The 15,466-nt window shown below is 49.8% G+C and overlaps 1 protein-coding gene across 1 annotated transcript in view; it reads right to left on the bottom strand.

Annotated features, from left to right (window-relative positions):
* LOC121448722 (non-compact myelin associated protein) overlaps positions 1-15,466 on the bottom strand; it is a 30,480-nt gene that overhangs the window by 2,269 nt on the left and 12,745 nt on the right. Inside the window, exons 2-5 of the mRNA XM_041652900.1 lie at positions 10,712-10,823; positions 9,766-9,951; positions 6,755-6,837; positions 548-632 (exon numbers count right to left, since the gene is read on the bottom strand). Of these exons, the coding sequence (XP_041508834.1) occupies positions 548-632; positions 6,755-6,830 (161 nt within the window). The 5' untranslated portion in view covers positions 6,831-6,837; positions 9,766-9,951; positions 10,712-10,823. The remainder of the gene's footprint in view (positions 1-547; positions 633-6,754; positions 6,838-9,765; positions 9,952-10,711; positions 10,824-15,466) is intronic.

The raw sequence follows: 15,466 nt of genomic DNA, 5'->3' as shown, positions 1-15,466 counted from the left end.
TGTGTGTGTGTGTGTGTGTGTGTAAACCAGAAGGGGGAGCAGTGTGTGTGTGTGTGTGTGTGTGTGTGTGTGTGTGTAAACCAGAAGGGGGAGCAGTGTGTGTGTGTGTGTGTGTGTGTGTGTGTAAACCAGAAGGGGGAGCAGTGTGTGTGTGTGTAAACCAGAAAGGGGGAGCAGTGTGTGTGTGTGTGTGTGTGTGTGTGTGTGTGTATGTAAACCAGAAAGGGGGAGCAGTGTGTGGTGTGTGTGTGTGTGTGTGTAAACCAGAAGGGGGAGCAGTGTGTGTGTGTGTGTGTGTGTGTGTGTGTGTAAACCAGAAGGGGGAGCAGTGTGTGTGTGTGTGTGTGTGTGTGTAAACCAGAAGGGGGAGCAGTGTGTGTGTGTGTAAACCAGAAAGGGGGAGCAGTGTGTGTGTGTGTGTGTGTGTGTGTGTGTGTGTATGTAAACCAGAAAGGGGGAGCAGTGTGTGGTGTGTGTGTGTGTGTGTGTAAACCAGAAGGGGGAGCAGTGTGTGTGGGGAAACCAGGCAGTCCTGGGCATTCTGTACCTGTTGTACATCTTCAACAGGATGAGAACCAAGGTAACAATGATGATGACGACCACCACGATGGCAGCCACGATGGCCCCAGAACCTGCAGAAAAGAGGGAACCGAAAGTGGGTAGAAGCACTTGGCAAACACAGACGAGTCCCCAGAAACCACATGGGCAGAGACAAGAAGATCCCCAGAAGCTTGCAGACCCCTAACCTGGTGTGTGCTTATGTGTGATGGGAAAAGACAACAGAGAGACTGTTGTCGGCCAGGTAGAAGGGCAGGGCTGAGACGGAGGGTGCCCTCTGACCTCCATGTATGTGTCACGGCATGCTCATGCTAACATGAACATACATAAACAAATGCGCACACACATCACATACACACACAATAAAAAGTGAATTAATTAAAATACAGACTACGAGAGAGCAGAGACGGTGAGGACTTGAGCAGACACACAGATTGGGAGGCCCCCAGTGGGAACTTGTCACGAATGATTTAGACATAAAGTGTCTCCCCAAACCTCACACGCTTATGGTTTGACCCCAGCTGGTGGGCTGAATTGCTGACCTTTGGCTGGAACATGAGGACCTCAATCAGTAGATTAAGCCACTGGATTTATAGCTTGATGGCATTATTGAGCAATGACGGAAACTGTATGGGGGAGGGACTTGACGGAAGGAAGTGGGTCACTGGGTCTTTGAAGGTCATCTTGCCATGTTTCCACTCTATCTTTCTCTGCCTCCCAGCCGTCGTGAGGGGCAACTCACCATGCCCTCTCCGAATGACACTATCTCAACTCGGGCCCACAGCGGTGGAGTCAAGTCACCAGGACCGAGACCTGAGCCGGGACCCAAGCCATGAAGACTGAGCCCAGACACAAACCACCAGGATTGAGCCCTGAGTCCACACAGATCTTTTTCCCATTTAAGTTGATTTTTTTCAGATGTTCTGGCACAGCAGTAAGGAGCTGACTCCCATGTAGCCCAGGATAACCTTGAGCTCCCAATTCTCCTCCTCTGTTTCCCAAGGGCTGTGCCACTGTGCCTGTCTGAGTCTGCTTATCAGCCCCAACATAGCTCCCAACTTCTGTGGGACAGATCAGCAAGACTCCCTCCCCTCTTTCTTTCTTTCTCTTTCTTTCTTTCTTTCTTTCTTTCTTTCTGTTTTTTTTCGAGACAGGGTTTCTCTGTAGTTTTGGAGCCTGTCCTGAAACTAGCTCTTGTAGACCAGGCTGGCCTCGAACTCACAGAGATCCACCTGCCTCTGCCTCCCGAGTGCTGGGATTAAAGGCATGCGCCATCACCACCCGGCTCCCTCTTTCTGAAAATATGCAACTGATGCGATTTTGGAGATAATTTTGAAAATATAAAAATAAGCAAACCAGGCCGGGCAGTGGTGGCACACGCCTTTAATCCCAGCACTCGGGAGGCAGAGGCAGGTGGATCTCTGTGAGTTCGATCGAGGCCAGCCTGGTCTACAAGAGCTAGTTTCAGGACAGGCTCCAAAACTATAGAGAAACCCTGTCTCGGAAAAACTAAAAAAAAAAAAAAAAAAAAAAAAAGCAAACCATGGGAGAGGCTGGGTCACTGTCTTCTGCATCTATGCTTTCATCCATCATCCATGCAGCTGTGTGTGTGTGTCTGTGCGCGCACGCGCGCACGTTAAAGCCTATGCAGATTTTAGGACTAGGGGCTGGAGAGAGAGAAGGCCTAACAGTTAAGAGCACTGGCTGCTTTGCACACAACCCAGGTCAGTTCCCCCAACAATGGGTTACAACTTTCTGTAACTTCAGGACCTGGGGGACCTGCTGCCCTCTTCTGGCATTCTTGGGCACTGCACACACATGGTGCACAGACACACATGCAAGCAAAACACTCATATATGCAAGAACAAATAAATCTTTAAAAACATCAGTTCTATGTCTGAAACAGCTATCTCAAGGAAATATTCCTACATATGGAAATACACGCAATTGTTAAAAAGACACCAACATATCCAGCTGTGGTGTTCACACCTGTAATTGCAACACTCGGGAGAGGCAGAAGGATCAGGAGTTCAAGGTCATCTTTAACTACGAAGAAAGGCGCGTGCCTTTAATCCCAGCACTTGGGAGGCAGAGGCAGGCGGATCTCTGTGAGTTCGAGATCAGCCTGGTCTACAAGAGCTAGTTCCAGGACAGGCTCCAAAACCACAGAGAAACCCTGCCTCGAAAAAAAAAAAAAGCTGAAGGCCAGTCCTTGAGACTTGTCCCCTGTCTCGAAACAGAATAAAGCAAACTAAGTGCCAGAGAGATGACTCAGCCAGCAAAGAGTGCACACTCTTCTTGTAAAGGACCCAGTTTTGATTCTCAGCACCCACATCATATAGTTCACAACCGCCTGTAACTCCAGTTCCAGAGGATCTGGTCACTAACATGCAAACCCCCTACTCACAACAATATTAAAAAAATCAAACCCCAAAAACAGCCAGTACAATTACATATGTTATCTTACAGTGTTATCACGGTCATCTCTCCATACTTTTATCTGTTCCACTCATGGTTTTGGTGGCTGGCCGTTACCCCATGTTACCCCATGTTCGGTTGCACCATGATTTGCTCACCAAGTCCCTAGTGAGATTGTTCACGCTTTCAACCTTTTGCTCTTACAGAGCCAGGTGCGAGTCCCGACTCACCGTGTCAGTGTTTAACCTCAATACATTCTCAATGGCAAGTTCTAACTTTAGGTCCGAGAACAACATCCTGTCAGAGTTTTGAAAACCCCAAGAGCCATAGCTACGTCTGGGCTTTGTGCCAATTTATCATGTCAGAGGGAATTTCATATTTCCGGAATAATCAATCCCCCAGTGCTGTTTGAGTGGAAGTGTCTGTCTACTGAACTATTGACATCCTAGTGATTTAATAAGGTAAGGCGGGTAGACTAGGCCATGAGATGCTATGAAATGCTTCAATGATGCATTTTGAAGACTGTGGGTTACATGGGAACACTTAAGACCATCTCAGGTGTGGACAGTAGAATAGGACACCGTGCAACACTAGAGTTCAGCTAAAGAAGCCAACACGGGACCAGAGATATGACTCAGTGGTTAAAAGCACAGGCTGCTCTTGCAGAGGACCCAGGTTCCATTCCCATTCTCTAGTCCCTGGGTGTCTGATGCCCTCTTCTGGCATCCATAGGTACTGCATACACAATATCGGTACGCACATGCAGACAAACACTGATGCATATAAAAAAATCAGATTAAAAGAAGCCAGATACAAAAGAATGCAAATGGCTTTCTTTCCATTCACACAAAATTTAAAACCATATAGAATCAGTGTATCAGTATTTGGTGGGCTCCTTTGGGGAACAGAACCTGGGGTCATTGGTATTCTCTGTTTCCTGGTATGGGTGCTGGTGACACAAACGTGTGCACTTTGTGAAAAATTAGTACACGTATGAGTTGTGCACTTTTTAATACCTTTACAAAGATTTGTTTTCTCTCTCTTAAGATTTATTATGTATACAGTGTTCTGTGTGTATGCCTGCACACCAGAAAAGGACACCAGATCTCATTACAGATGGTTGTGAGCCACCATGTGGGTGCTGGGACTTGAACTCAGGTCCTCTGGAAGAGCAGCCAGTGCTCTTAACCACTGAGACATCTCTCCAGCCCTGCAAAGATTTGTGAAATATAAAAAATAAATTACACAGGCTACTCTGGAGGCTACGACAGGAGGATTGCAAGTCCCAGCCTAGCCTGGGCTACCAAAGGAGACCTTGTTTCCAAACAAGCAGAATCATTTCTACCTGGCTTTCAATCATTCCCCTCCTGTAACTCCCTTCAGGACCGTTTGAGACATACTGAGCTGCTTCCAAATGCATGCCTCTCCAGGCGAGGATCAGAGCAAAGGGATATGTGTGGGCAGGGGGAGCTGCTGACAGACGAGATGGAGCATGTGGGAGTTGGTGACCCTGTCCTGGAATCACCCCCTCTGGGTCTCTACAGAAGGGTTGCATCCTGCCTTCTCTATCTAGGCCCCTGCAGCTCTAAAGCCTGAATCGCCTCCTGCCCCAGTGTAGAAACTGGAGCTGCTCCTGGGGACACCTGAACCATATGCAAAGTGCGCACACCAACAGCTGAAAATGCTGAAGGGACCTACACTCCTTAGACAACTATGTTGTCTTCTTTTGATGGGTGTGTTAGTTAGTTTGTGTCCATCTGATGCAAACACATCGGCCTGGGGACCTGGGTCTGCAGGGCATTTTTTTGATGAACGATTGATGTGGGAGGTCCTGGGTTGTATCCGAAACCGGGCTGAGAAATCATGGGAGCAAGCCAGTGAGCAGCATGCCTCCATGGTTTCTGCTTTCCAGGCTCCTGCCTTGGACTTCCATGACGATGGGCTGTAAGCTAAAATAAACCTTTTCTTCGCCAAGTGGCTTTTAGTCATGGCGTACATGACAACAGTGGAGAAGCGAACTGGCATGCAGAGTCCCATGTGGTCTCAAACACTATTAGCTGAGGATAACCTTGATCCTCCTACTTCCACAAGCCCAGTGATGAGATGGGGTTCATGTATGTGTATGCCACATCCAGTTTATCCAGGGCTGGGAATCAAACCCAGGGCTTCAAGCTTGCTAGGCAAGCCCTCTTCCAACTGAGCTACATGCTGGGACTGGGGCTGATTTCCTGAAGAGCTGTCATCTGCTTCTCTCTCTTCCTCTCTCCTCTCTCCTCCCTCCCTCCTTCCCTCCCTCCTTCCTTCCTTCCGTTTTTCGAGACAGGGTTTCCCAGTAGCCATGGACTCAGTCCTGGAACTCATTCTGTAGACCAGGCAGACCTCAGACTCACAGAGATCCGCCTGCTTCTGCCTCCCGAGTGCTGGGATTAAAGGCGTGCCTCACCACCACCCAGCATTTGCTTTTCTTATCCTGGGAACCCCTGGTTCTTGGCAAACATTTTCCAGAACTAACCCATTCCCACCTTCATTCATTTGCCCATTAAGAAGTAAGCAAGAAGGGCTGGAGAGATGGCTCAGCGGTTAAGAGCACTAGCTGTTCTTCCAGAGGACCCAGATTCAATTCCCAGCACCCACATAGCAGCTCACAATTGTCTATAACTCCAGTTCCAGGGTAGATACCCAAGGGTTGTGGCAACTCCTTGAGCCAATAGCCTTTAAGATAACGGCTCACTTTGGGCATAGTCTCATGTACTCTAAGAGCAGACAAAGAGCAAAGCATGTGTGGTCTCTTTTCTGCTCGATTCGGTTCCAGTTCCCAGTGCATGCAGAGGAGTGCGGATAGCTACCCTTACTGTGAGTTTATCCCCAAATAAATAAACTTTTTTTTTTGTTTCTTTTTTTTTTTTCTTTTTGGTTTTTTTTTTTTTTTTCGAGATAGGGTTTCTCTGTGGCTTTGGAGCCTGTCCTGGAACTAGCTCTGTAGACCAGGCTGGTCTCGAACTCACAGAGATCCGCCTGCCTCTGCCTCCCGAGTGCTGGGATTAAAGGCGTGCGCCACCACCGCCCTAAATAAACTTTTGTTATGCTCCATTCTGGGCTATTGTGGAACTCTTTGGCACACTACAAATTGGTGCCCAACGTGGCCTGAGCCCAAGCCACAACCCGCCACAGCCTCCTCCCACCCCACGCAGCTGAACTACCCCTCTCCCTCGTAAAGACAAGGATGCAGGCAAAACACCAATGCACATTTTAAAAAGAGGAAGTAAGCAGGGTATTTTTCTTTTTTAAAAAGTAGTATGTGTTCCTCCTCGTTAGTGCTTTTGTTGCTGTCGTCACCAAAGCAGGGTCTCACTCTGTAGACCAGGCTGGCCTTGAACTCACAGAGATCCTCCTGCCTCTGCCTCTCCAGTGCTGGCATTAAACGTGTGTGCCACCACATGTAGTGAGCAGCTACTTTTCAAGGAGACCTATTTCAATATCTTGAAAGAGATTCAAGCTTCCATCCCTCCCTAGACCCCAGGATTTGTTGGAGAGGAGGAGGGAGTGGGAGCTGCAGTCCGAAGTAACAATGCTTGCCACAGGGCTAGCTGGGTACTCAGTGTGCACATCTACAGGAACCGAGCCCTTCCCGTGGCTCATCTGAGTCTTCACAGCAAACCTCCTGTGGGAGGAAACTGAGGCCCAGGGCAAGGAAAACATGGACAAGGTTGACAAGCGGTGGGAGCGGTAAGTTGACCCCAAGCCTGCCCTGACAACCTTCCCCCCAACTGCACCTTACTCTTATACAAGAAGTCTTCTCCTCTGGTCATATTCAGTGAGAAGACAGCGTCCCCCAAAGTGGTGGCTGTGGTCATCTTGATCCTGCTGAGAATGAAGAAGAAATTTTGCTTAAACCCAGGGTTAATCTTACCATGTCTATACGATGCCTCTTTTGCTCTTTGCCTGAATGATTCTAGAATTCTCAAGTGTGCAGTTTCTTCCGGCAGCAAGTGAAAATGAGGCCCATTCCTAGAAACTCTGTGTGTAAAAACAGTACCCTAGGATTGTAAGGAACTAACTTCCTTCCCTCCCTCTCTCCCTCCTCCCCTTCCTTCTGACAGGGTCTCACGTAGCCCAGGCAAGCTACTGTATCCTCTACAGTTAGCCGAGGATGACCTTGAACTCCACCTCCCAAGTGCTGAGGTTACAGGCATGCACTGCCACGCTCAGCAAAGAACTTAGAACTTGGTTTTTCTTTTTCAAATGCTTTTATTTTATTTATTTTGATTTAGTTTATTTTATGGGTATGAGTACCTTTGCTTCATGTATGTATGTACATCACATGCAAGCCTGGTGCAGGTAGCATCAGAAGAGGGCCTCAGACCTCCCAGAACTGATGTTACAGACGGTTGTGAGCCACCATATGGGTGCTGGGAACAGAACCAGGTTTTCTCGAAGAGTAGTCAGTGCTCTAACACTGGGCCATCTCTCAGGACCCAGAACTTGTTTCCTCAAGGTGGTTTGTACTCATACCAGCTCTGTGGGATTGCTGGCACAAGAGACCTGCTATCATCTTACATGTCTCTGTGCTGGCTACCGCAGGCATCAGCCCCCGCTCTTTACTGTAAACCTCCCCAAGAACCCCCATCTCCACTCTCCCGGCTCTATTGGAAACAGGGGTAGGTATCTGCCTGAGACATGAGGGAGGCCATCTGCACTCAGCTGGAGGCTCTGTCAGCTATGGCCATAAGAAGACTCTTGGTGGGCTGGAGAGATGGCTCAGTGATTAAGAGCACTGGCTGATCTTCCAGAGGACCTGGGTTCAATTCCAGCACCCACATGGTGGCTCACCAATGTCTGTACTTGTAACTCCAGGAGTTCCGACACCTTCACAGAGACACACATGCAAGCAAAAAACCACCAATGTACATAAAAAAAAAAAAGCTGAGTGGTGGTGCACACCTTTAATCCCAGCATTAGGGAGACAGAGGCAGGCGGATCTCTGTGAGTTCAAGATCAGCCTGGTCCACAGAGTGAGTTCCAGGACATCTACGGCTGTTACACAGAGAAACCCTGTCTCAAAAAAACAAAACAAAACAAAAAAAAAAAAAAGAAGGCTCTTGGTAGCCTGGCCATGTTAATCTATAGGGCAGGCACTGCCTTCACTTTCTCTGCCCTAAATCCAAGCCCAGGGTCCTGCCTGCCCTGTTCTTGGGATCTTCAGACCCTCCCATGGCTCAGTGCCCCTCCATGGCCCCTATAGGGCTCTGCCTGACCTCCCCTTGCCTATCTGTCTTCTGCCCTGGGCTTCTGGTCACCTGATTACTTTAGATAGGCTGGGGTGGGCCACATGCTTCCCAGAAGAAAGAACAGAGTCTCAAGCCAGGCACCCTTCCCACAAGACTCCCACCCAGACTGAGTCCGGGAGGCTGTTCTCTTCCTTCCCACTGCCACTATTAGCCAAAAAGCACAGCTAGTGTCTGTGGCTTGGCTTGGCTTTGTGTGCTCCCTGCCAGCCCTTGAAGATACAACCATGTCTGGTTCTTTTTCAGATCTGTCCTCCTCCCCCAGATAAACCACCATCTTCCCTTTGCCAGGGGGAGGACTGTAGTAAGGGACAGAATTTCATGCAGGGCCCCGTCCTAAGGGAGCAGAGGGTTAAGGATGTGAATAATAGTTCTGGTTTTTTGAGACAGTGTCTTGAACTCACTATGTAGCTAAGGATGATCATGAACTGGCTCTCCTGTCCCCGTGTCTCCAGCGCTGGGATTATAGGTGTTTGCCATCCCACCTGGTTTATGCAGTGCTGAGGATTGAACCTGGGGCTTCATGCTTGCTAGGCTGGTACTCTGCCAACTGAGTGGCATCTAGAAAGCGCTGGTAAGTTCAATGTCCTGGGCACCGTGGCAATGCCTGTAATCCTAGCAGAGAGATGCAGGCACGAGGATCAGGATTTCAAGGCCATCCTCGGCTACAAAGGGAGTTGAAGCTAGCCCAGGATATAAATGAGATACTGTCTAAAAAATAAAAAGGCCAAGGATGAGAATTTGGAATGGAGGTCTCCCTGTTCTGTTCTTTTTGTTTTCTTTCTTTCTTTTTTTTTTCTGTTTTTTTTGAGACAAGGTTTCTTCTGTAGCTTTGGAGACTGTCCTGGAACTAGCTCTTGTAGACCAGGCTAACCTCGAACTCACAGAGATTCACCTGCCTCTGCCTCCTGAGTGCTGGGATTAAAGGTGTGTGCCACTACCGCCCGGCCCCTGCTCTGTTCTTGAGCAAAGCCCTTGGCCTCTCCCATCACAGCAAGGCAGACGTACTCAGATGCGTTTGCCTAAGCCTGTTTCTAGCCCCACTGCTTCCAATGCAAGAGACCACAGAAAACAGGGTTTCCTTTCTCATGGCTTCAGTCAGGACTCTGAGGCTCAGGGCTGTGGAGCTCGCTCTTGTGTTAATCTAGCCTGAAAGCTGTAGGGCAGCTCATGAACCTGACCTTGCCAACTGCAAAGCCTGCATTTTTCCCACCTTTCCACCCGCCCTGAGATGTACCTGGTAGGGGCCGTGATCAGTCACCACAATAATACACAGAGGTGGACATACACACACACACATGCACCCACAGACCCACTGATACCCTCATACCCACTCCCACCCAGTCCCACACATTCTACCCCCTCATACATGTGCACAATGCACACACATAAATGCATACATACACATACCCTCATACCCAGTCACACAAATTCAAACACACACACACACATAAACACACACACATGTACACATGAATGCACGCACACACACATACACACTGACCAGTGAGTGGCCTCCCAAGGACACAGGACACAGGCTCCTCCTCAGGTGTACTGGGTTCACCTCCTGGGTGCTGGGTTCCAGGTTCCAGCTGGGTCAGTCACTCCTCCTTCAAGGACAACAGTGTGCAGTCCCGAAGGCGATCTCGCCTCATCCCGGCAGCGAGGGCTCTCAATGACATCTCTGTTCCTGCCACATTAGAGGAGGTGGGAGGAGGGCGGTGAACACTGGTGGCAAGGATATGGATGTTTTCATGTGTGGGGGGCCCCAGCAACTGCAGTTAACCAAGTCAGGCCCAAGACGGGGGGGGGGGGGGGGGGGGGGGGGCTGAGCACTGTGCCTGCCTGAGCCCGGGGGATGTCGGGATACTCTAGGGAGACCAAGGCTGTTTTTCAGCGAGTGAGACTAATTCACAGCCACCGTTGTGAGCACGGTCCTTGTGCCTCACAGGTAAGGAAGGTCCCGTTCCATCCTCATCTTCACTCTGGAAAGGAGGGGCCACTGTTGCCACTGCACATACGGGCCCCCAGAGGCTCAACGCAAACAGGAGCCCCACCTAACATCGCTACACTAGGTGATAGGCGCGGGTCTGGGGCTGCATAACCCCATCTCTGGGAACCCACCGTAGACTGCAAAATCCCATCTCCGGGAACCCACCCTAGACTGCTTCCCAGAGAACACACACAGAAGGGGCGGCCTGCATCAGTGTTGGGTTTTGACCGAAACCCGAGAGGTTAAGGAAGGTTCCGCCCACAGAGCGGAGAACTTGCCCTGGGTTTTGACCCTGCCTCCTACGGTGCGCCGCCTTTGGTCACACTGGGGTCCTCTACCTCAGTTACACTCACAGACTCCACAGGGGACTATGGCTCCCCTCACATTAGCAAACTGTCTTGTGTGGGAGCAGGGCTGGGAAGTGTCGGAGGGTCAGGACCTTTTACTGTTTACTTACACATCCCTCTCTGTCTCTCCCAGGGTGTAAGAGCTGTTATCGGGAAGAATGCTGCCCCCTCAACCCCTCAATGCAACGCTTTCCTCTCTTTGCCGCGCTTCCAAGCTCCTCCCTGGATAAGACAAGGAAAACAAATATCCCAGCAGAAAAAGCCACAAATAAGCAACTGCGGCCAGGGTTACTGCAACCCACGAAAGCCGTTCATCTTCCATGGGGCTGGGACATAGCCTGGCAGGAAATGTTCCTGCCTAAAGTGTATGAAGCAGCCTCGGGTTCAATCCCCAACACTACCTAAACCGTGTGTACACCCGGGAGCCGGAAGCGAGAGGACCGGAAGTTAAAGATCGTTATTGGCTACATATTGAGTTTGAGTACGGCCTGGGCTACATGAGAACCCTGTCTCAAAAATTATAAATAAATAAATAAATAATGAGATAGGGGTTGGCAAGCTGGCTCAGCAGGTAAAGGCACTTGCTGCCAAGCCTGATGATCTGAGTTCAATCCCTGGGACCCACAGGATGGATGGAGAGTGACAACTTCTGGAAGTTGTCCTCTAACCTCTACACACATGACCATCATGCGTACTCACAAAATAAATAGTTAAATTAAAAAGCTAAATGAAAATTTAAAAAGCCCCAACTTTCCAAAACATTGGGTCTGATTCAAACTACAGATAACTGGCCTTCATGTTGGCCAGTGTAGTCTTCACCCACTGGGACTATTCCCTTCTGCTCTCTTCTCCACATGACAACCCGGTAGGTTTAAGAGCTCAGCTTTGTGGGAAACTTCTTGGGTCCCCTACTAGCTCAGCGTGTATCAGCGCGGCAATTCTACCTCTGTCCAGCAGGCGGCGATAGCAGTGAGTTGTAGGTTAGACTGCAGAACCCGAGATTCTAAGGATTTTTCTGCCCGGGAAAACAGTCATTCTATGGTCTCTGTTTTTTTTTCTCTGGATTAAATATCCTCCATTTCAACAGTCCTTAAGGTGGGCTGGACGGAGCCGGCAATGTCTATAATGCGCTGGTATTGAAAGTATGTACCAGGCTGGAGAGATGGCTAAGAGAGATGGTTAAGAGCACTCGCTGCTCTTCCAGAGGACTGGTGTTCAATTCCCAGCACCCACATGGCAGCTCACAAGTGTCTGTGTAACTCCAGTTCCAGGGAGATCTGACACCTTCACGCAAATGCACGTTAAATATTTTTTTTTTTTTAAAAAAGAAGGTATTTACCCACACACTCAGCTCAGAATGGCATTTTTTTTGTTTTAATCTCAGACGGGTACCTGAATTCTGTCATCACTACCTGGACCAACGGAGGAAAATATCCTTCTGTTTCAACAGTCCCCTAACGCCTCCTCATCCCCACACCCTCTGTGAGAACTCAAGGAGGCAGCTGCTAGCCTGAACACTGTGGAGGCCACTGCCATCTCCTCTACAAACGGGGAAACTGAGGACCGAGAGAGCCTCAGAGCGCGCACAGAGGAGAAGCTCGTGACTGTCTTTCTGATGGGTGCAGAGCAGGGTAGAGCAACAGCAAAGAGAACTGCACAGCATAAAATAACCAGCTGGTGACCCTCAAGCGGACCCCAGGCTGCAGGCTCCCCCCACCCCGGTTTCTCCTTTAGTGCCCGGCTGCCAGGACAGTACTGTTCCCTGTTCATAAAGCACACCGGGTTCAGAGCTACTCCGAGCCACTTACTGAAAACAGGATGCAGGCGAGATGGCTCAGCACGGAAGAGCCTGATGACCCAAGTTCGAATCCTGGGACCCACAGTGAAGAGAACCGACTCCCAGAAGTCATCCTCTCTGTCTGTCTGTCTGTTTCTCTCTCTCTTACATGCACACACAAATGTACCCACGCACCCACATGTGCACAGACACATCATATATATAATAATACTAACGCCCCACCCCCGCACACACACATCATATATATAATAATACTAACGCCCCACCCCCGCACACACACATCATATATATAATAATACTAACGCCCCACCCCCGCACACACACATCATATATATAATAATACTAACGCCCCACCCCCGCACACACACATTATATATATAATAATTAACGCCCCACCCCCGCACAACATCATATATAATAATAACTAACGCCCCACCCCCGCACAACATCATATATATAATAATACTAACGCCCACCCCCATAGGACATATGTATTGGTGTGCAGGTAGAGGACAGAGCTTAACTTTGGATGTCATTCCTCAATGCCATCCACCTGTTTTATGAGCAGGGTCAGCTGTTGGCCTGAAGTTCACAAACAGACTAGAGTGGCTGGCAGACAACGAACCAGAGGGATCTTCTAGTCTCTCTGCCTCTCCAACTATGGGCTTATAATCAAGCCCCCAGCTTTTTACGTGGGTGCCGGGGGAGGGATTCAAACTCAGGTCCTCATGCTTGTGTGGCAAACAGCTTACTGACTGAGCCATCTCTCTAACCCCTCTAACTATCTTTAGATTTATTTATTTTATGTGTGCGAGAGTTTTGATTGTATGTTGATGCTAACCGGTACCCACAGCGGTCAGAAGCGGGTATCAGATCTTCTGGGATTGGAGTTGTGGATGGCTGTGAGCCACCATGTGGATGCTGTAACCAAACCTGGGTCCTCTAAAAGAACAACCAGTGCTCTGAGCCACTGAGTCACCTCCCCAGCCTGTTTTGTTTGTTTGAAGAAACATGGTCTGCTGGGAACGGTAAAGCACTCTGATAGTTCCAGTTACTCTAGAGGCTGAAGCGCGATTGCTACAAGTTTGGGTCCAGCCTGGTCTTTATATGTAGCCCAGGCTGGCTTTTAACTCCACCCCCTGCCTCAGTTTCCCCAGTGCTGGGGTTTCTGACCTGTGCACTGTGCCTGACATGATCTGGATTTGGCTTTCTGCCTCTCCTGCTTTTCCTGAGGACATGGCAGGCTCAAGTGCGTACAGTGGACGACTTATGTTGAGAAAAGCTTGCTGGCCCAGTGCTTTTCAACCTAGGGGTCACGACCCCTTTGGGGGTTGAAGGACTCTTTCACAGGGGTTGGGTATCAGCTATCCTGCATAGCAAATATTTACATTATGATCCATAACAACAAAATTCTAGTTATGGAGTAGCAACTAAAATATTTTTGTGGTTGGGGCGGGGGGTCACCACAACATGAGGAACTGCATTGAAGGGTCGCAGCATTAGGAAGGCTTTGGAGCACCTGTGTGGAGGGAGGGTGTGCCAGCTCTTTATCTAGATAGGCCACTCTTTCTGGGAGCCCCTTGTTCTGATCTGTGGTCTCATGGCTGTGCCTGTTCATGGGCTCATAGTGTAGACCCTAATAGCTGGAACCCTGGCCTGGGAGGGAGAAGTCCTGGATTCAGACCTTACCTTTGTTGCTCACTTGCTGTGTCTACAGGGCAGCTTTCTCTCGCCGGGGATGACCAGCCAGGACCCAGTGACCTTCTTCCTCTCAGCCTTCTACCTTAAGACTTTAGATGTCCTGAGTGGCTCAGGACGTGGCCCCTCACCCTCCTCAAGCTGGCTGGCCTCCCACATCCTCCATTCCAGAAAGAGCACACCCCCTGTTTCCTGCCCGAGTCAGGACCTGGCAGGTCTGGGCTGCAGAGAGGACAAGAGAGAGGCCAATTCCAGCCTCTAAAGCTGCCCGCGGTGAGCGCTGGATGGCTGCCAGTCACAATAGGCCTCAAGATACAGAGGGGTGTTTGTCCGGGGACTCGCAGCCTCGTGTAAACCTGTGCTCTGGTTTTGGCAAGCCACCTCCTTTTCTCCACACCCTCTTGGGCGGCAGTAGCAGCTTCTGCTTGGCTGTGAGGTGGGAGAGGAATGCTGGGCAGAACCCTCTGTAAGGCTGGGAGTCAGGCAAGCAAAGGGGTGGGAAGAAAGGCTGGGCATCATTTGTGTAGGGCACAGCGGTGAGGGTCACAGTGAGGGTAGAGAGAAGGTGGGGATGGTGAAGGCAGGAAATGCTCTGGACATGGCCAGGGTTGGTCAAGAGTGCCAGGGACTGGTTCTAGACTCCCTCACTGGCTAGATAAGGAACTATGGGCACAGAACCCTTCTCTTCCAGACTTGGTTCTCTCAGCTGTAAAATGGAGCGATTGAGAGGACACCATTAAATGAAGTGATTTGAGAATACCCAGTGGGGTATAGGAAAGAAGATACAGTGAACACCTAAGAGGGGTATAGAAAAGAGGACAAAGTTTGGACCCAGACAGATTTAGGTCTAAACGCTACCACTCAATTGGTGGGGTGTCTGTGTGACATACACAAGGCTGTGGATATGGCGCCGCAGCCCAGAATAAGCTGGGCATGGTGCACCTCTGCAATTCCAGCACACAGGAGGTGGAAGTATAAGGGGCAGGAGATCAAGACCATCCTGGCTACACAGCAGGTCTGAAATCAGCCTGCCTACATGGGATCCCCATCTGGACAAAACAAAGTGCTAGTTCCTTGTCTTGCCGCTGTGTCAAAACCTTTGACCAAGCCAACTTAAGGAAGGGTTACTGTGGCTCACAGTTTGAGGGTACAGTCCGTAGAGGTGGCAGAAGAGGTGGCTGGTCATGTCTAGAGTGAGGAAGGAGAGGGGGCAGCCAGGGGGCAGGTAGAGGGGAAGGCTGGATGGTGGCGGCTGCTGGTACCCAGATAGCATTTTCCATTGTTATCCCAGGGCACCCGGTGGTGATGATGGTTGCATTTAGGATGGGCTTTCCTCATTTAAATTATCCTAATCTAGGAACGTCCTCAC

Source organism: Microtus oregoni, unplaced genomic scaffold, assembly GCF_018167655.1.
Source record: "Microtus oregoni isolate MIOR12 unplaced genomic scaffold, Mior012 000005F_ref0000423, whole genome shotgun sequence".
In the NCBI taxonomy this organism is placed as follows: Eukaryota; Metazoa; Chordata; class Mammalia; order Rodentia; family Cricetidae; genus Microtus; species Microtus oregoni.
Note: the sequence above shows the minus strand (reverse complement) of the source record. Positions and strands in the feature narration are given on the sequence as shown.